The sequence below is a fragment of the Pristiophorus japonicus genome, chromosome 5 (assembly GCF_044704955.1).
Source record: "Pristiophorus japonicus isolate sPriJap1 chromosome 5, sPriJap1.hap1, whole genome shotgun sequence".
NCBI classification, from domain to species: domain Eukaryota; kingdom Metazoa; phylum Chordata; class Chondrichthyes; family Pristiophoridae; genus Pristiophorus; species Pristiophorus japonicus.
Window position 1 is genome coordinate 249,456,689 of NC_091981.1, and position 22,291 is coordinate 249,478,979.

A 22,291-nucleotide genomic window follows, 5' to 3' on the forward strand; every position below is an offset into this window, starting at 1 on the left:
GGTTAAAAGGGCATACAGGATCCTTGGCTTTATTCATAGAGGAATACAGTACAAAAGCAAGGAAGTTATGCCAAGCCTGGTTAGGCATCAGCTGAAATATTGTGGTTAATTCTGGACATCACACTATAGGAAAAATATCAAGGCCTTAGAAAAAGGTGCAGAGGAGATTCACTGGAATGGTACCTGGGATGATAACCTCAGTTACGTGGCTAGACTAGAGAAACTGGGATTTGGGGAGAGCAGGGGAGTGGGACTAATTGGATAGCTCGTTCAAAGAGCCGGCACAGGCACGATGGGCCGAATGGCCTCCTTCTGTGCTGTATCATACTATGATATTTAGAAAGTCACGTGAATTTTGTTCATGTCCTGTTTTGCCTATTAGATCAATGCAGATTTTACTGGTCAGGTCCATTTCTTGTTATACATTAATTTCGATACCTATTTGAACTAAAACAGGCACTCAGTTTGAGGCAATTGTTGAAATTTTGGTAGATCTAGAACCAGAAGTCTATGTGCCTCGAGTAGAAAGGAACACATTTTCAGCTATGATAACTGGCTTCTTCACTTGATGACTAAGTAGGAAACGTTGGCATATTTGGAGCAGGTCTGACAGTTCTTAAAGTCAAGCAATGTTAGAAGACAAAATATTTGATAATTACCATGGGGAAGGATCCAAATGATATTCAAAATACATTTTGAAACTAGAAGTTGGCATCAACCACCTGCTGACGAATATGTGAGATGGGCTAAGCCAATCCGCTGAACCAATACTGAGACACAGCAAATAATTACTGAAGAATATGACATTGATAATGGAGCAAGTTGTTTAAAAAGATAATTTTCAAAATTGTTTCCAGTACTATCAAATGTACAAAGAACAATGCTGAAGAACTGACTTTTACTGGACCATTAGAACATTTCCTGATGGGTGAGGGGAATAAAACTGAAGTACTTGTATATTTATATATGCAGATCACCTGGCCAAGATGGAGGCACCATGGCACAAGTTTCTTAAAGGGACGGTGTCCCTAGGTGATTACTCCCCTCAGAAAGACAGCAATATCCTATTTGTATGTGGACGCTTCATAAATGAAGAATATTGCCATTGCCACACTGGTTAAACATAAAAGTAATGACTAAGAGGCAATTATTTTCCAATGATCTAATTGTGCAATTCAATAAAGTAGTAAAATGAAAATAATCAGAACAAAGTAATTACTGAAATTCAAACAAGGATCAATTTACTTTTTTTCAATATAAGCATTAGGTCTTGAAAAAGATGTATGCTATAAACTTAAGTTATTTATGAAGTGGTCCAATAAGTTACCTCCTCAATTCATTACCAGCCACATAATTTCCTCCCAGATTTTTTTTTAAATCTAACTTACCAGCATGGTAAAATGGTGAGAGCTCACATTTCATAATGCTTCAATTACAAAATACTGTAAATACACAAATTACTTTTCTTTCTAATGTAGCAAGAAAAATAACTCCAACACACGATACAAAATTTAAAAAAAAAACACAGCTGTAGGTCAACATATAATGCCCTGGGTTTATTTTGTGAGAGTTCTGTCACAATTCCAGGTGGGATTAAAAACCTTGAGGATAAATATGCCATTGGACTGGGCATTCAGACTCAGGTACTGACAAAGCACTAGTAGTAGTCTGTTAAGTACCAATCTCTTCACAGAAGAGAGGTCTATTATTTCCAAAGGAAGGCACCCGATATCGTGGTTCTGGCCTTATAGCCTTCACAAGAATCTGAAAGTAAAAGCTGGCTGTTTCAGAAACTGGAATGATGATACACGTACAGCAACTACTGCATTCATCTCCCTTATCTCCTTGTTGTTTCTTCTCTTTTTCACGTGAACAAGTGAAGAATGAAGTCTGCGTGTACAGGAGCACAAAATCAACAAGAAAATTACAACTTGAACAGATATAAAAATAACTGAATGATGAATGAACTATGAAAAAAAGCTAGGGAATCTGATACAGCTCAGATTTGTTTTGAAGGAGGTCCAATTTGTTTAAACTCAAATGAGCAAAAAAAATCTCTAAGCAGCATAGAAAATAATTAGTGCTAAAATAATTTTGCAGAAGCTTCTCTGCTTCTGAAAAAAAAGTGTGACTTCATTTCCAGCTTGTTACTTGCGTTAGAACAAATATAAGTGGAAGATCCCTATGTCTCCATGAAGTAGTTCCATCCCCATTTACAAACCGATGCCTTAATTTTCAAATCTGTATGTATGTCACCATTTTTACATGATACACAGAAACTCAGGGACCCAGAGGGGAACCAAGTATGTTCACCATATACAAAATACCGAGGAGTCCACAGCTACCTAACACATTTACTACAGCACAGGAACCAATGAAGGTACAGTGTACAAAACTGTAAACACAGCACAATAAATAGATAAAACAGCAGGTTCCGCACCATGCACATGATGTGATGACACTTCATCTCTATAGATCTCTCACATCTCTCACTCTTACTGGTTGCAATTTTGTTTTTTTTCAAGTGCAAAGCATCACAAATGAACAGTTCAGTATTCAAGTAACATATATACAAGTGTATTACAAATATGCAGTACTGTACAGATAATTGCTGTATCATAATTTACAGATGTCAATTCCTATTAACAGTAACAAAAAAGCATGAGATGTGCATTGCCATCAAGTCCCCAGAGCTGCCATGGAAACGCAATGTGCTGCATTCCGCCATCCCTTGCATTCACAAACGCTATTGATGCATAGCACCTAAATGAGTTCCCAAGGCTGCAGCTGTCTTTGTGGACACTACGTTACTTCCATTGCCACTGTATTGTCTGCTATACTGTTTAGTGCTGGCTTTTCTGTGTCATGGTTTTCCCTGGAGAAAGAAAGATACACTGTTAGTCACTGCTCTGTGATCATTTTTCATATTTACAACATATCAAAATACATAACAGTAGCAATGGATTAAATTGACCTTTGCAGTAACCCAAATTTAGCAAGGTTTTATGAAATGAATCACTTGTGATCTCCATCAATTGTTCAATTAAAAAAAAGGTTTGTCTCCCATCGTCCACATTCTGTGTCTTGTGTATGTACGTAACCTTGCACAAGGTTTTGATACGAGTGCTCAATTCCCACTGACTCCAATCTGACCAGACATTTCGCTTGCGATATACGCAGCTGACCCGTCAGATCCACAATTTATTTCTGTGTCACTCTCTCATGACGTTTCCCTGTATTTTTGCGAGTAACAAGCCATTTGTCTTAATAATGGATTGCCCAGTACTTTGTTACCAAATATGTTGAGCAGGACTAGTAAACTGACTTGGCTGCATCTGCATAAAACGCCAAAGTTCTTCAGACAAATGATAGTGTCTCTTGAAAGAGAAAGGCTAGACTAATGAAACACAATTTGAAGCAATAACCAATGAGGTTTTCAACCTGGTCTATAAAATCAACTACTAAAGGAATTGAGCTCACTTACTATGAATTAATATAAAAGCAATGCAATCTACAAAATGTTCTGCACTATCTGTGCTTGATGAACTTGATCCAATGGCTTCAATAATCTGTTATTCCTATTTAGAAGGCATCCACAGCATACACCCTTCCTTCATAGTGAAGGGCTTCATCCCAGGATGGGTGATCATAGTTTGCTTGTTCAGTCCACTTGCTTCACTGAGAATAATGTTGAAGTGGAAAGGACTGCAATATTTATAAGAGAATGGCATAGTGCAATGCCCACTTTAGTTGAACTAAATGTTAAGATTTGTAACAGTTATGGCAATATGCATTGGAAAATCCTCCACTGCAATTCAATATTTTTAAGAGGATCTTCACAAAAAGGGCACTCCTCCAAAGTAATAGATTATCCTGAGCCACAGGTGACATTCTCTCCTAGACAACATGAAGCATGCCTGGTGTTTCTGTTACAGCATGGTCCAAAGACCAATTATGATACCCTGCACTTGATTAATGACCAACATGAAAGCTTGAACTTGGATTTTTGAATGTAAACTGGACCCAGCAGTCTTGGGGAGGTCCCAACAGATTGGAAAACTGTAAATGTAACACCCCTATTTAAAATAGAGGCAGACAAAAAGCAGGAAACCATAGACCAGTTAGCCTAACATTTGTGGTTGGGAAGATGTTGGAGTCCATTATTAAAGAAGCAGTAGCAGGACATTTGCAAAAGCAAAATTCAGTCAGGCAGAGTCAGCATGGATTTATGAAGGGGAAGTCATGTTTAACAAAGTTGCTAGAATTCTTTGAGGATGTAACGAGCAGAATGGATAAAGGGGAACCAGTGGATGTGGTGTATCTGGACTTCCAGAAGGCATGTGACAAGGTGCCACATAAAAAGCTACTGCACAAGATAAAAGATCACAGGGTTGGGGGTAATATATTAGAATGGATAGAGGATTGGCTAACGAACAGAAAACAGAGTAGGGATAAATGGCTCATTCTCGGGTTGGCAATCAGTAACCAGTGCCGCAGGGATCAGTGCTGGGACCCCAACTATTTACAATCTATATTAACGACTTAGAGGAAGGGACTGAGTGTAACGTAACCAAGTTTGCCGACGGTACAAAGATGGGAGGAAAAAGCAAGGTGTGAGGAGGACACACAAAATCTGCACATGGACATAGACAGGCTAAGTGAGTTGGCAAAAATTTGGCAGATGGAGTATAATGTTGGAAAGTGTGAGGTCATGCATTTTGGCAGAAAAAAAATCAAAGAGCAAGTTATTATTTAAATGGAGAAAGATTGCAAAGTGCTGCAGTGCAGCGGGACCTGGGAATACTTGTATACTTTTGTGTTTCATGCACAAGTACAGCAAGTGATCAGGAAGGCCAATGGAATCTTGGCCTTTATTGCAAAGGGGATGGAGTATAAAAGCAGGGAAGTCTTGCTATAGTTATACAGGGTATTGGTGAGGCCACACCTGGAATACTGCGTGCAGTTTTGGTGTCCATATTTACGAAAGAATATACTTGCTTTGGAGGCAGTTCAGAGAAGGTTCACAAGGTTGATTCCGGGGATGAGGGGGTTGACTTATGAGGAAAGGTTGAACCTCTACTCATTGGAATTCAGAAGAATGAGAGGTGATCTTATCGAAATGTATAAGATTATGAGGGGGCTTGACAAGGTGGATGCAGAGAGGATGTTTCCGCTAATAGGGGAGTATAGGACTAGAGGCATAATCTTAGAATAAGGGGCCACCCATTTAAAACTGAGATGAGGAGAAATTTCTTCTCTGAGGGTTGTGGATCTGTGAAATTCGCTGCCTCAGAGAGCTGTGGAAGCTGGGACATTGAATAAATAGGACAGAAATAGACAGTTTCTTAAACGATAAGGGAATAAGGGGTAAGGAGAGCGGGCAGGGAAGTGGACCTGAGTCCATGATTGGATCACCCTGATCGTATTAAATGGCCCTATGGCCTTCTCCTGCTCCTATTTCTTATGTTCTTATTATGTGCAATCCTTTAAGAATAATTTCCTAGCAGCTTGAAGCTAGACAACAGAATGGAGTCTGGAACAGATTATGCATTACATAAATTATGCAATGTGAAGAGACAATACAAATATTGACACGACCCAACACCAAACAGACTATAGTAGGACTTGCTTAAAGCAATGAGTCATGTTTTCACCACATATTTATCATAAATCTTCCAAAACCGAGATAATGCCAAATTTAAGTAAAATGAAATAGACTAGTCCTAGATTAAAAGCTGTAGCTGAAGAATTAACCAATAAATGTCAAGTTTACAATATCTCAGTATCTCAATGAGGGGGAAAAAAAGAATTGTGCTGCAATTCATGAGTGAAACCTTAAATTTTGCATCAGATGAGGAATGATCATGACAACTGCAAAGGTGTAAAAATAAATATGAATGTCCAAAAGAGGACAGGTAAAGGACCAGTTGATCCACTGAGCCTCTTCTATATTGACATGGTGTAACTTCTTCACACCACCACCCATTCACTCATCCATCTATGCAGCTTTGCAATGTCCTGAGACAGGCAAAAAGAAAAAAAACGCAGGCTATTTTAGGAAAAACTCTGGGAAATTCCTCTCCACCCCCCGAAGATGATCAAATAAATTCCAGAAGACCACGGTGATTGCATAACTTACACCCCAATAATTAGAGGATGGTCTACTGATTTGTATGCAGAGATCAACAATTGTTATTCAAACAATGCAAGCTTTCTGTACATTTTCCAGCCATTCTGCTTACTCAATTTCCATTTCACTTGTGCACATGTTTATTACATCATATAGCTCTACTACATATCTGTTCCATTCATTGTTAATATAAGGGAATGCCAGCAAAACATACCCAGGGTGGGCACACAGTTAAGTTACTCTTGCTTAGCACTCCCTGGAGAAATTTCCATTATTTTGTTATTCTATCGAAGCACAAAGCAGATACTTAGTAAAAAAAAAGAAACACTCCTCCAATAAATTTCTTGCTCACATATATAGATATTATATATACACATACATTAACTAGATGTTTAGTTAATACTTACATTACATTCAAGAACTAGTATGTTGTGCCTGAAGCAATATAAAGACTAAAATATCATTTTAATATCAACTGCACAATCTTCTACCAAGAGCTATGAACATGGATGGTTTAATTAAGTTAAAACCACAAAAAAGATTAACCAAGGATAAAGAGTGTACCTTCACCAGTTAAAGTATTATTTAAAAATATCAAAGTAGAACTCACAGGACTTAGTGAATCATGGTCTTCTAAATTCCAAATGAGCCACATAAATTTAAGCAGGCTTTCATAATCAAAATATATTTTGAAGCTATGACAGCCAGAGATTTAAAAGTGAAAATAAGTTTTTTTTCCAAAAAGGGGAAACGATCAGACTGCTCACTTTAAAAAAAAATATAAAAAAAAACAAAAGCACTTTACTTGCCTCCCAACCTCCTGCTCCTACCCTTAAAGTTTCCCGATGTGCTGTAGTAAAGTCTCCTTTTATGATTCCTATTTCACCATCTGGGTGGCAACATCACATCTCTATGGCGCTATGAATTGCAGGGCCAGTGACGTGTTTATGGAGAGACACTTCCTGCAGGTGTGATGTTTAAAGAGTGAGTCATCATCAGTACCCCTTTATATAAAAAATTCAAACCAATAAAGAATTATCAAGATTTTCAGAATCTGTGTGTCTGTGTGTGTGGGGAGAGGTTTTTCCAATTGAAGTGAGCTGTGGTGACGTCATACCATCGGGCGCACCAACTCCTTCAAGCCAGCACCTCAAATGTTCACCAGCACTCACCTTTGTGAAAAAGGGTACTGATCGAGAGAAATGCAGTTATCACCTACATTTTGAGATCTTCCTCTTAGATGGTATTCAATCTCCACACAAAAATAAACTAATCAAAACTGTCTTGGGAAGGCAGAAGAGGAGAAAGAACTATTGGGGACATAGTTCTTGTAAGAGTCAGCCACCATACAAAAACCATGAAAATACATTGTCTTGCTATAGTGTCTGCTGCATATAAAGCTTTGAAAGCAACATAGAGGGTTGATGTAATAAGGCAAAATACAAAAATAACCACTCCACACCACTGTATATAGAGGGTAAACTAAATGCAAAAGAACAAAACCATGTCAAAGATAATGAACATTCTTTCCCCCACTGTTAAACCTTTACATTCAAATGAACCATGTCAAATATTAGAAATCAGAAGCAGGGAGCTTTCTTAGTTGATTACAATGTCAGGTTGAAGCACAAAAGTGCCGAAGCATTTGTCTTGAGTCACCAAATCAAGACGCTACTTTGTAAAAGCAGGTAAATTGCTCTGTTGTTACATTTCAGATAGTTTGGACAAATCTCATTGCTAGGCAAGGAACTGAACTTGTGTAACTTTTGCTGGTGGCTTGAAACCAGCTTTACAAAATGACACATTCCACTACCTATCTTAGTCATATACTGCTCACTCATGGGCTTGTCTAATTGTTTTGCTGTAGACAAAACAAATGGACTTTATTGGTGTATTTTCTTCATTATTGCTAAATTTCTCCACCCATTCCCAAAGGTGTTGATATTTGCTGGGGTACGGGGTACGCTTTAACAAGTGCTGGATACCCTCCAGTACCTTGTCCATGTCATCATTATTCATGGGTGAACTTCGGCAGGCCGTTTTGAACACACAGGTGAATCTGAATGCATGTTCTCACACACATACGTCTTGCTTTGGGAGGGGAATGGGGGTGTCTATGGATAGCAATCAGATTAAATAATCCTGGCTACTTTCCTCCCTGTCCTTTTCTGACCCAAGGCCAATTGAAGTACCGTCTTTGCTGCCCTGGCTGAAACCAGTGCACAAGCAGTATAAATGTGAGCAAAAACGGAAGATCACACAAAAGCACGAGTTAAAAATAAGAAGCCACAATTACATTAAATGCGGAGAGGATCTTTCCCCTCGTGGGGGGAATCTAGAACTAGGGGGCATAGTTTCAGAATAAGGAGTCGACCATTTAAGATGGAGATGAGGAGGAATTTCTTCTTTGAGGGTGGTGAATCTTTGAAATTCTCTACCCGAGAGCTGTGAAAGCTGAATCATTGAATATATTCAAGGCTGAGACAGATAGATTCTTGAACTATAGGGGAGTCAAGGGTTTATGAGAAACAGGCAGGAAAGTGGAGTTGAGGTCAAGATCAAATCAGCCATGATCTTACTGAGTGTTGGAGCAGTCTCGAGGGGCCATATGGCTTACTCCTGCTCCTATTTCTTACATGGAGAAATTAAAACTGATAAGTGCGACTGACCACAAAAGGATTTCATTTCCCATAAATTTGGATATCACAGTGCTCTCCAACTGAATTTCCTGTCGCAAGTGGGTGACAGGTTGAAACGGCTGCTAGAGAAACCCTCACATGGGCGAGAGACTAGAAGAGTAAAGATTGCACATAATTGAAGACTGCTGGTAAATGCCAGTGGTTCCACACTCTCCTCCCCCCATCATCCTCACACGATTGGGCAACAATCCATTCATTGGTCGATGGAGACTGCATGAATAAAGAATATCACCATCCAGATGTAAACTATATACATCATAAAATGCATCTTTACTACAGCACACAAGGAAACAAGCTGTCAAAGGCAATACTCTTCTTCCATAACAGAATCCAATTACAACCAAATCATGAATGTTAAATATCTGTCAACTGTTGAATTTAAAGAAAAAGTCATCATCAGGGCTCAACTAAAGTAAATCTATACTGTACAATAAATAGAGAGATTCTCTAAAACGCAGGTCTTCAGTCAGAGAATGGAGCTTACCTTGGTACTCCATCCATGGAGGTGGAGCCTGGAACCTTGGGCACCTGACAATTTGCTGCTGTAGCCAGCTTTAAGGCAGATGTCGGAACAGTATTTAAAGTTCTAGGTATATGACGTGCATTCAGACTGGCGACAGAATTAACAGCAGCTACTGAGCTCGGTACACCTAGACGAAGGCTGTTGCCAAGCTGAACCTGAGGACTTGAGTTTGTAGCATTTCCATGGTGACTCAGTGCACTGTGGGAAGTTGCTGTCTGTGTGTTGCTGCAGGGTGGCAGTAAGGCTGAACCTGCTGATGATGATGATTGACTGGTTTGTACAAGTGCCGTAGGCGTGGTACTAGTGAGGTGTAAGCCCTTGTATGATCCTGAACAAAAACAAAAACACAGAATTAGAACATAACACTTGCATGATTTTGGGACCAGTACAAGGGAACAGTCAATCAAAAATTAGTGAAAACATTGAAATCAATGTTCATATACAAAGCTTTCAAGATTGATTGGGTTATGTTGAAGAACTGAAGCCTGTTTACATTTGAGAAGGTATCATGAGCCATAAATAATTGAGTTCTCATCCATTTCACTTCAGACTAGCAGAGCAAGTACTGCAAAAACCTTGATGCAAAAACCTAGGTCTTGCTTCCATTTTTTTTGCTGGCAATATATTTTTGCTGGTTAGGAGGAGGAATTAGGAAGGGCTGCAAGGAGCCTCGTCAAACTCAAGCGCTGATGACGCTTTTGAAGGTTCAAGGGTTGAACCCCTCTGAGAAATATCATATTGTAGGATATATATTTGTTTGCTAAGAGCAATGATTATCTCTCATATGTAAAGTGAGCTGAGTATTCTATCTTCCAAAAAACTCAGGCCTACATTATGAAAAGAGGTCATAGCTACAAAGCTTCTTTTCACAACATTGTCACCTTCAGGTCAACTGGTTATTTTGCTTCAACTGTTCCAATCAGGTTTTGCTCCACTCCACTGACAATTTAAATGGCAACTTTACTTCCCAAATTCGGTAGAAACCCACAAAATTTAAATTACCTATCCTGTATCTGGCCTACTGAACTATCTGATTTAAAATCAGCAGCAGCCTGAACTAAAGGCAGGAGAGAACATTAATTTAAATATCACAGTGCTGGAGGAATCGAGTGCAGCAACAACTGATAGAAATGCAATGATATGCTGCTTCTGTGGGTTTCAGTCTTTGGCAAAGTTGTATTACTGGAATGAAAACCAACCAGGGAGGAAACCAGAGAGGATAGAACTCCCACCTTTGACCTCTGACAAATTTCTCATCTTATTTATGTGAATATATACAGTATCACCTTAAACATACTAACTTTACAGAAACTAAAATACGCTGCTCTGTTCAAGGATTATAATTTCATTTAAAAATCATTAAAATATGCATTGGATCGGCGCAAGTCAGAAGAGTTTTCTACCACAATGGGCTATAATTAGCTGTGGTAAGTCATCGAACGGTTAGTTTAACTTACCCTTGCATGTTAGGTTTAAAATTTGTGTGGCAAGCTGCTGAAAGTGCAAGGTGATAATGGGGCAGCGAGGGAAACAGGGTATCTGGACCCAGTGAACAGGGCAAACAACTGTGTTTCTCTTTAATCAATCAGTTAGAAGGATTATGAAATAAACAATGCAAGGAATGAGAAGGAAGTGTAAATTAGAGTGGGTGAATTCAATGCTAAATCAGGTACAGAATGAGAAATAAAAAGAAGAAAAGATTCAAGATTGGATTAAGAAAGAGTAAAAAGACAAAGGAAAAGTTAAAAAGTTTGAATTTTAAATTTGATATTTTAAAAATCTCTGATAATGAAAACCTGAAGGAGGAGACTCCACACCTGTGATAGTTAATTTTCAGTGCCAGAGAGGTTGACTGCCAGTAATTAACACTCATCACATCATTAAATGTACTTAGACTGAAATGGACAAGATGCAACTTTGTGGCGAGTTTAGTTCGTTTCTACTGCACAAATACGGGAACTTTACACATCATCATTATTATTTTGACAGCAAATTATGGCCCAACATGTTGCACATTTCCTAGTACTGCAAATGAGATAAAATCAATGCTCAGTAATTGCATTACAACATTTCTTCAAAGGAATTGCTATACATAACAGTAGAATGGGCAGGTTAAGGGTGAATGACATCTTGCTTTAATTCTCATTTCAGCAACTAGCACATACCATGAATACTCAATGTTCTAACTATATCCCCCCCACCACAGACACATGTATCAAACTTATTTAATTAAGTTCCCATTTTGTGAAAATCTAGACTCACCTGAGGCTTGTAGGACACCGTTGATTCCAAGCACTACTTCCTCTTTTGCCTTGAATGCCATCAACTGTTCTGGTGTCATCAAAGCTGAGGCAGCAAATTGTGCACTAACTGAATCCAATGTTTTTGAAACAGAACCCTGCCACATAAAAATATAGGTGCATCAAGTCACACAAAGTCCAGAAATATTCTTGCAAACAACCTAAAATCAATACAAATTTTAAAAGAAAACAATTTACAATACTAGAATTAGCATTGCAATATTTCAGGTGTATGTATCCTACAAAATTCACCACAGCAAGAGTGCTAAGCCATTATAAGAACATGAGAAATAGAAGCAGGAGTGGCTATTCGGCCCACGAGCCTGCTCCGCCATTCAATAAGATCATGGCTGATCTACCTCAACTCCACTTTCCTGCACTATCCCCATATCCCTTGATTCCCTTAATATCCAAAAATATATCGATCTCTATCTTAAATATACTCAGCAATTGAGCCTCTACAGCACTCCAGGGTAGAGAATTTCAAAGATTCACCACACTGTGAGTGAAGACATTTCTCCTCATCTCAGTCCTAAATGGCCGACCCCTTATTCTGAGATTGTGACCCTTGGTTTTAGACTCCCCAGTCAACGGAAACATCCTCCCTGCATCTACCCTGTCAGAATTTTGTATGTTTCAAAGAGATCACCTCCCATTCTTCTAAATACGAGAATATAGGCCGAGTGTACTCAATAATGAACTCAATTATGAATCTTATAGCAATTGTATAATTTCATTTAAACATTGAAAAGGCCTACAAATATAATGGCATGATGCATTGGGGCACCTGTTACAGCATGGAACAAGTAAACAGCACAAAACATCTTCCATTGGAATAACAGGCACCATTTTCCTCTACTGAATTGCTCTTGCAGGGTTTCTCATTGGTAGCCAGGAATAGTATTGTTGATGGCACAACCAAAGATACACTCTCATAGGAGAATATAGAATGATAGAAATTTACAGCACAGAAGGAGGCCATTCCGGCCCATCGTGTCTGCGCCGGCCAACAAAGACCTATCCAGCCTAATCCCACTTTCCAGCTCTTGGTCCGTAGTCCTGTAGGTTACGGCATTTCAAGTGCACATCCAAATACTTTTTAAATGTGGTGAGGGTTTCTGCCTCTACCACCCTTTCAGGCAGTGAGTTCGAGACCCCCACCACCTATTATGTGAAGGCATTTTCCCTCAAATCCCCTCTAAACATCATATCAATTACTTGAAATCTATACTCACTGGTTGTTGACCCATCTACAAAGGGAAATAGGTCCTTCCTATTCATTCTATCTAGGCTCCTCATAATTTCATACACCTCAATAATGTCTCCTCTCAGCCTCCTCTGTTCCAAAGAAAACAAACCCAGCCTATCCAATCTTTCCTCATAGCTAAAATTCTCCAGTCCTGGCAACATCCTCGTAAATCTCCTCTGTACCCTCTCTAGTGCAATCACATCTTTCCTGTAAAGTGGTGACCAGAACTGCACCCAGTACTCTAGCTGTGGCCTAACTAGTTTTATATAGTTGAAGCATAACCTCCCTGCTCTTGTATTCAATGCCTCGGCTAATAATGGCAAGTATTCTGTATGCCTTCTTCACCACCTTATCTCATCGATCTTGTGTATAAAATATTCTACAAAAATATGAAGAATAATATGTACAGTATCATTTAGTATATCAACTCCCTCTACTTGGTAGGTAGGCATCTAACAGAACCTTTTCTCACTTTTAATCACAAACTTTTAGTGCCAAGCATGCCACAATCCTACAGTACAACTGTGGTTGCTTTCAGTTGAGAAAGCATAACTTCCTCAAATTTACTACAGCAATAGTTAAAAATGGATTATGCATTACTGTGATATAGGATGCTTTCAACTATCAATCAAACCCAGGTGGGTTGCTGAACAGACAAAACCGTTCATCCCGGCCTATGTTTTTTCGACTGTTAATAATTTGCTTCAGTCTCCTTCAGTAATATCATTATTTAAAGAAACAAAAATGCTAATTATGTGAAAAGATTTACATTTTAAAAGAAGTTCTGATGATGAGACTGTCTTTAAAGTATTGTAATTTTATAAAAAAAAGATTCTTCATCTGAAGGTCATGTCTGCTGTTGAATGCCAAATTCTATGTGGTTTACAGTACTACTTTTAAAGTAACAGGCTTTTCTGAACAGAGCTCTGCTCATTCTTACCTGTGAAGTATTGGAGCCTGAATTATTATGTGCTAGCTGCTGCTGAATCTGTGCAAGCTGTTGTTTCTGCATCAGTACTAGCTGCTGTTGATGTTGCTGGTATTGTTCTGCTGTAAATGCTGAACACAAATTAATTTATTAAGGCAAATTTGATGCAAAATTAAGAGCAGTGAAAAAACACGCAATTAATCTTAAAATTCTGAAAATTTTATATTCTACATACAATGTAAATATTGTAACAGCACTAAAATTAATATTTTTCAAGTTAAAAATGTTGATTAGACACAAATTTCACGGGGATACAACTTCTCCAACGTGTACTGATACCCCTTCCAAGCAAGAAAGTAAGTCAACCTTCCCCACAAATTAAGACTAGTCATCTCAACACAACACACTATTCAGTAGGATTTAGTTTTCACAACATTTGATCAACTCTGAGTAGCTGAAGATAAAAATCAAAGTGACTGAGATTTTTTTGCAGGAGGAGGGAAAGAGGGCACAGACAAGAGATAAGATACTGCATTAAAATCTTGCTGACAAGGACGACAATCAGAGCGACTCCCCACCTGTCTCCACTCAGCATACAAGAATCTGTAAACATTTAGTTCACGTATACACAATGTTCCAGGCTTGAGGGCTAGCCCATATCAAGTTAAGCGGTATCAGTTAAGGGAACAGTTGGGATGTTACAATTAGTGACAGCATCCGTGGATCAATGGAGGGGGGGGGGGGTACGGTGGCGAAAGAGAAAGAGGAAAAGGAGATTTTAAAAAATTGGTCGGGGTGGGGGATGGAGAAAGAGGAAAGGAGAAAAAAAAATCCGTTGGGGTTTCCTCTCCAGATTTTTATCCAGTATTTCCAAACTACATTGAGGGTGATTGATGAGAAGAGAAGACAATTGATCCAAAAAGCGCTGCATTTCTTCCAGGCATTAGATTTTGACTTGCATTTACAGTAGCAAATTACATTAAAATAGACTACAATTGCATTGAGGACCATCAGGATTGACTCTGTTCAACCACTCACAAAAAACACGAGTGCATGATACACATGCATGTGGGGTCTTAAAAAAAATTTGTTGCCAACTTATTGATCAGTAACATCAAGTTAGAAAAAGTACAACCAGCCAAATTATATGAGCTGCTCGTTTCTATCATTTACCAAAAGCAGAACTGTCATTGTATACTTGAATGATCGCACACTGCTAACTTCTTGAAATTAGACTTTCTGGCCTTATAAAGGACAGGACAATTAAAAATTGTCTCCATTTTAGCTGAAGAATACACTATACATTAGATGGTACAATAACTCCTGTCATTATAAAACAGTACAGCATCCAATTTACTTTGAGCTACATCATAGAGATGCAAAAAATATATTTTAAAATTCAATTCCTCAATTCAAATCACATATACATTTATGTCAAACTTTGTTTTACAAAACTGAAGAAAGGCAATCATTTGATAGGGACTAGATTGTTTATAACCCGAGTGACTACCACATTTAAAAAAAAAAAGAGCAAGCTAGGGTTCTGACCCCACGCCAAAGGACAATTGAACTCTTAACCACCTGTTTAATCAACAGCCATATACATTTCTGCTTTAAAGGGACAAAGCTTCTTTTTAGCAGCAGAATAATATTTTCTGTATTACATGATTCTTATAAGATGCATCATTCTACTTGCTGTGCATATATACAGTTATATTTATTTTAAAAAGGAACATTCCAAGATAAGACCACGAATCTCAGCCTTGGTTTCCAGCACCATTCACATCTTAGTGAAAAACTGCCGGAAGTCAAGGCTCAATGCCCAACCATTTCAGCAGCAAACCTTAAATCAACAAGCTGATGGCAGCTCCAAATGAGAGGGCAGCTACTGTATAGCAAGTATTTTTTTCAGAAAGCATCTTTCAAAAATTGAGAAAATATTTTTGCACAAACATTCAATAGCAAGGCCATCCTAGAACCTTATCTGCATTCTTTTATAACGGAATCAAGAGTCATACAAGATCAAGACAAGTTAGATTAACCTCATCTGCGTGTCTAAAGAATACTGCATGCATTGTACACAAACAAAATAGGGATTCTTGGTGCACAGGGGTTTCATAGCATTTCTGCAAGATAGTTTGAAATTCTATCTCTGGATGGGCTACTTAGTGGAGGACAAAGCATTAAAATATTTTAGCTGATGAAGCACTGAACACAGTCTCAAATTACCCAAGAATGCAATGAATGAGCTATGAACTTTTAGTAGCTGCAGTAGTTCACCATCTTGAGCTTAAAGTTTGTCTTTTAAACAAATTGATCCATCAACCTCAACTCATCCCCTCCCTCCCCCACCAAAAAGCAAAACTGCAGACATGATTTCTTTCCTCCCCCTCTGTGACTGAATATTGTTCCAACAGTTTTCTTTCTTTAACTATTAAAATAGAGTGAATTGCCATATTTTCTGATTATATTGAAGCAAGCAACATGACCAATATCCAGCTCTCATATGGAATGCAGCACATAGATTTTTGCTGCTGTCAGTGTATACCTGGGTAGCTTCTTGAATTTTGAATATAGAAATGTTCTCCAATATACAGAAGATGACCAATTCATTACAAAAACAATTATGCTTTAACACACATTGGTATTGTCATTGTGTACTTTTATGTGTGGATGGCCTCTTGCAACAAGATAGTAGGAATTATGGATGGACGATGGAAGCCTAAGATTCATCTCAAATTTAATATAGGTTGTGGGTCCCCAGTAAAGTCAAATTTTCCCAAGCAAAGTTTTCCCACAGACAGGACATCATATGCAGATTTACCCAAGGGCTGATCTTTCCCTTGTTTCATAGGAATCATAAACATTTAGAAATGAACGGATATCAGCTCATTTGAGAACTTAAAGCTTATGCTACAACTTTAGCATTGCTGAAAAATAGTACGGCTGTTGTATAATTTCTAAATCAGTGCCTAACCGAACTCTGGAGAGCAGGAAGAAACTCCCAGGTTAGGGAGCAACTCCAGTGCAGTGACAAACTGGATACAAAAAGTGCCAAGGGCTCCCCTTCAACTTCCTGAATACTTTAAAAACTTACATACAGTTATTTAAATGTTGAGAGTAGGGACACGGTCATTTACAGACTCAACTTTTAAATTTTATTACTCTGATGAACTCTAACCACAGGAAAACTGGAGTTCCAGTCAGATCGGAGACAGGCAGCCACAGCACAAGTACCCCCCCCCACCCAACATAAACATAAGCATACAGAATGCAGTAATCTAGGGTCCAAAAAGCTTTTTTTCAATGCTGTATATCTTTTAGAATTTAAACTACAGTATTATAAATATTTCCTAAATCTATTGGAATTCTGATTAATTTTGAAATTGGAGGTGAAATGTGTGTGTTCAAAGATAGCAATGATGTTATCAAATACCAGCTTCAAAATACTTTTTACAAGACAAAAGGATTCAATAAAGATAGCATAGCAGTATTTGTGGAAACAATGTCTAAGCGAAGTTCTGGATGCAGCCTGTGTTGAAGCAGCTTTTTATGTCTCTGAAGCGTTATCTGCATGACAGATAAACTTTACAACTTTAGTTTCTTTTCACATCTGGAGAAAGCAACATGATTTGAAGGTGAATGTCAAACTCTGAACTCCAATAGATTTACTTCATTTAAGAACTAGTTTGAGATTTTCTGATATGGAATTTTAGTACGGTTAAATTACATTCAGTATTTATTTTAATTAGTTAATCTTCTATGGTGTTGCAAACAGGGAGTTAAGACCAAGTTCTATATTCAAATCAAACAAGAGTTAGAGGGCAGGGAGACAAGCTCCAAGGTGGTACAGGGACAAGAGACAGAGGAGATGGGAGGAATAGAAATGAGGCAGCAAGCAAGGGTAGGGAGAAGTAGGGAAACCAATGGCGTTTTATAGGCAGGTGCTGGTTCTGGAGCTGAGTACCAGCTACACTGCAATGATGATGAGAGGAATGATTAGGTTGACAGATGCAGAAGTGCACATGATTTAGTACAGTGTAATGTAATGTTAGTCGAGATCCACTGTACTTAATGGGGTCACATAAACTGACTCATCTGCAGGCACAATACCATAAGAATGTTGGAACCACTTGACTGTATAGATAGTCCCCGTTTATCCCGAACAACCATCTTATCAAGCAAAAGGCACTAAGCATTGCCGTTACCATAGGCGTCAATTACAAATGTGACACGTAAACTTTATTAAGCGGGCCAGTTATTTTGGACACTTCAACAGCAGTTCTCACTTTGTTAACGAGCGATTACCTGTCATCAAGTCCTAACCTCCCGTGTGAGTTCGAACATTGTGTATTGAGAAGCAGTTTCCCTTTCTTCCTGACCAGCTGATTATTTTCTATTTTGTGTTCTGAGAACAAAGCTGAGCAGTTAAAGCCCCTGGAAGCGGAGCTATGGCGATTAGAGGATCTTGTCGGAAGTCCATCGTCAACGACTTCGCTTACATGAAGAAGTGAGAAGAGATGAAGGACACCAACGAATCCACCAGTGCTTGGGTCTTGTACATCAGCATTTTCTCCATGGGCCTGGTAACCCGTCAAGTCTTCTATCTGCAGCAGTTCTTCAAAGCCAAGAAACGCATTGTGTAATGGCGATCGGAGGGCTGTGTTTAACATTGACCTGTGTATCTTGCGTCTGGAGGGTGTTCAGCAAGCCGGAGTACATTTACAATATTTCATTTGGCTTGTGTATGGAGGAATTTCTGATTGATTAAAAAAAATATTTACGGCTGGTCTTTTTCATTGAAAGATGCGAATAGGTGGCATGTTACATTGATACGCTGAATAAATTAATCACCCGTGTTGTTATTGGAAAATTATAAGGTTTTCTCTTTAGTAATGGATACGATGCAGCTACAGTCACTAATGCTAACTGGCAATGATTCTGTACAAACGAAGTGGGATCCTCATGTTAAAACAAATGGCTGTGCTTTCACTTGTTGCCATTCAGTTGGCTGCAGTTCCCAATCACGGACTAACCTGTTAACGCAAACTGGGATATACATGTTGCGTTGTAAAAGCAAGATAATTAAAAAAAGACATATTTGAACCACTATTAAAGCAACCACATTGTCTGAGGGTTATATCTATTAAACAATTGATCTCAAGTGCGTCAGATGTTTCAGTGCGATTTCAATACAGTCCACACGTTTTCAGACAATGAAAACAGGGAGTTGTGGCCTGGGCGGACGACGAATGGGAAGAGAGAGAGAGAAATAAACTTTACCCAGACGTTATACCGGCCATCACGTTTAGCGGGTAATTTGTGTTGGCGCGAACACATCCGTTATAAGCAATGGGGTCTATATTTGCAATTTCACTTGTGCGTATATTTAATGATTAATTGCATTGTACACTCAAGATTTTGGGGGCATTGGTAAAGAACAATTCCCTCCCAATTTTATACTTAAACTGGGTCTGGAAGTACATACGCTTCACATTTGTGAAGTTATCACACATAATGCATTGTATAGCATGCCCATCACACTTTGTTTGTAATGTCACAACTTAAATACCCACACATCTCTAGAACAGACTTTTATTGCCAAATTCAACAGAGAACTGTTTTGACATAAGTTGAAATTTCCTTAATTTTCATTGTATTTGGGAATGTTACTGATGGCAATAAAGGGCATAACATTTTATGAAGCATCAGTATTTTTTAGTATATACTTCATGCACATAAAATAATAAATGCACATATGCATGTGTACATTATGGGTGATGTTCCAAATATATATTTATTTTTTTCTGAACTTACTGATGTTTTTTGTGGGTCCAATTTTCTCCCAAATTTTGACTCAACAATAGAACCTGACAAAATGCCCCAAGAAACACATGCTTTCAAAATCAGCAATAACATTTAAATGATGTTTACATACATTGCATCACAATCTAATATAGGATTGCCTACCTAGTAGGGTCATCATTCTTCATAAGGAGAGCATTCTCCATATACTGTACTAGATAAGCCCTGGCTACCAACAGGGGATTGAGAATAGATGAATCTTGAAACTGGATCATTACCATGATACTGAGATATTTAGACCTGCAACATTCTCCTTGTGTCCTATGAAAGGCTTGGTGGGCAAATACAATGGCACTGTGTCAACACCATTGTCTATTTTAATTTTTTTTCCCAATTAGTCAATTCTAGAGTGCAAACATGACCTCCAATTATAGAGAGAGAAAGTTTAGGAACAGGAAAATGATATTTGGTTCAACAAACCTATCTTTTTTCGTTGCTCTCAATTGCATTCTCTTGCCTTGTCATTACATCGCTCTATTGTCCATTTCTCCAGTTATTTCTTCAACATAATAACACAAGTTCTTTCAACAGCCTTGTCTAGTACCCGAAGGTTTATTAGTAACCTTTTTTTCTTTGTTATATCCATAAAAATGTTGCAGCCACTCAACTGTTTTAACAGTATATAGATACAGCCTCCATCTCTTATACCAGGGAGGGGGTGAGGAAAGAGAAGGGGAAAATAATTGTATGTGTGTTTTAGTGCACTGAATGGAGCCCATTAAATGAAAGGAATGAGCAATTAGTTTGAACCGTAGAATCATACGGCACAGGAGGCAGCCATTAGCACATTGTGCGGCACAGGAGGCCGCAATTTGGCACATCGTGCCTGTGACAGCTCTTGGAAAGAGCTATTCAATTAAGAACACAAAAAAATAGGAGTAGGCCATATGGCCCCTCAAGTCTGCTCTGCCATTCGATAAGATCATGGCAGATCATCGAACTCAACACTTTCCCGCCCGATCTCCATATCCCTTGATTCCCCCAAACCCCCAAAATCTATCTATCTCAGCTTTGAATATATTCAGAGACTCGCATCCATAGTCCTCTGGGGAAGAGAATTCCAAAGATTCACAACCCTGATTGAAGAAATTCCGCCTTTTCTCAGTCTTAAATAGCCTACCCCTTATCCCGAGACTATGCCCCCTAGTTCTAGACACTCCAGCCAGGGGAAACAACCTCTCAGCATCTACCCTGTCAATCCCTTTCAAAATCCTGTATGTTTCAATGAGATCATCTCTCACACTCTAGAGAGTATAGGCATATTCTACACAATCCATCATAAGACAGCCCTCTCATCCCTGGAATCAATCTAGTGAACTTCCATTGCACTGCCTCCAAAACAAGTATATCCTACCTTAGATAAGGAGACCTAAACTGTGCACGGTACTCCAGGTGTGGTCTCATCAAGGCCTTATACAATTGTAGCAAGACTTCCTTACTCATACTCCAACCCCCTTGCAATAAAGGACAACATGCCATTTGCCTTCCTTATTGCTTGCTTTACCTGCATGCTAGCCTTGTGTTTCTTGCACAAGGACATCCAAATCTCTCTGAACACCCACATTTAAAAGTTTCTCACCATTTAAAATTTTTTTTTTATTCTTCCTACCAAAGTGAATAACCTCAAATTTCCCTACATTATATTCCATCTGCTACCTTACTGCCCACTCACTTAGTCTATCTATATCCCTTTGCAGACGCTTTGTGTTCTCCTCATAGCTTACTGTCCCACCTAGCTTTGTACAGTCAGTAAACTTAGATACATTACACTCGGTCCCTCCATCTAGGTCATTAATATGGATTGTAAATAGCTGAGGCCCCAGCACTAATCCTTGTGGCACCCCACTAATTAGTCTGCCAACCTGAAAAAGACCGGTTTATCCGTACTGTTTTCTGTCATTAACCAAACCTCTATCCATGCAAATACATTACCTCCAATCCCATGATCCCTAATCTTGTGTAATAAGATTTTATGTGGCACCTTACTGAATGCCTTTTGGAAATCCAAATATACTACATCCACTGGTTCCCCATTATCTACCCTGCTAGTTACATCCTCAAAACACGAATAAAATTTGTCAGGCACCATTTCTCTTTCATAAAACCATGTTGACTCTGCCTAATCATGTTATGATTTTCTAAGTGCCCTGATACCACTTCCTTAACAATGGATTCCAGCATTTTGCCGACAACTGATGTCTGACTAACTGGCCTGTAGTTCCCGGTTTTCTCTCTCATTCCTTTCTCGAATAGCGGTGTTTCATTTGCTACCTTCCAATCTGCTGGGACAGTTCTAGAATCTGGGGAATTTTGAAAGATGAAAACCAATGCAGCCACCTATTTTAGAACCCTAGGATGTAAGCCGTCAGTTCCAGGGGACTTGTCGGCTTTTAGTCCCATTAGTTTCTCTAGTACTTTTTAATCTACTTATATGCAAGTTCCTCACCCTCACTAGGCCCTTGGTTCCCTACCATTTTAGGTATGCTTTTTGCATTTTCTACTGTGAAGACAGTTACAAAATATTTGTCTCACTCCCCTGTTCTTTTCCCATAGCTCTGCAAATTTTTCATTTTCAAGTATACATCCAATTCCCTTTT

General features: G+C 38.7%; 1 protein-coding gene across 2 annotated transcripts in view; it reads right to left on the bottom strand.

Moving 5' to 3' along the window:
* Positions 1–967: 967 nt before the first annotated feature.
* The window catches only part of LOC139264666 (enhancer of polycomb homolog 1-like), a 162,938-nt gene continuing 141,614 nt past the window's right edge, over positions 968–22,291 (bottom strand). Inside the window, exons 11-14 of one of the 2 annotated variants that reach the window (XM_070881534.1) lie at positions 13,842–13,960; positions 11,615–11,750; positions 9,314–9,680; positions 968–2,875 (exon numbers count right to left, since the gene is read on the bottom strand). In XM_070881534.1, the coding sequence (XP_070737635.1) occupies positions 2,803–2,875; positions 9,314–9,680; positions 11,615–11,750; positions 13,842–13,960 (695 nt within the window). In that variant the 3' untranslated portion in view covers positions 968–2,802. Of the gene's footprint in view, positions 2,876–9,313; positions 9,681–11,614; positions 11,751–13,841; positions 13,961–22,291 lie in introns of those variants that run through there. The other variant, XM_070881535.1, reaches the window with a different exon arrangement.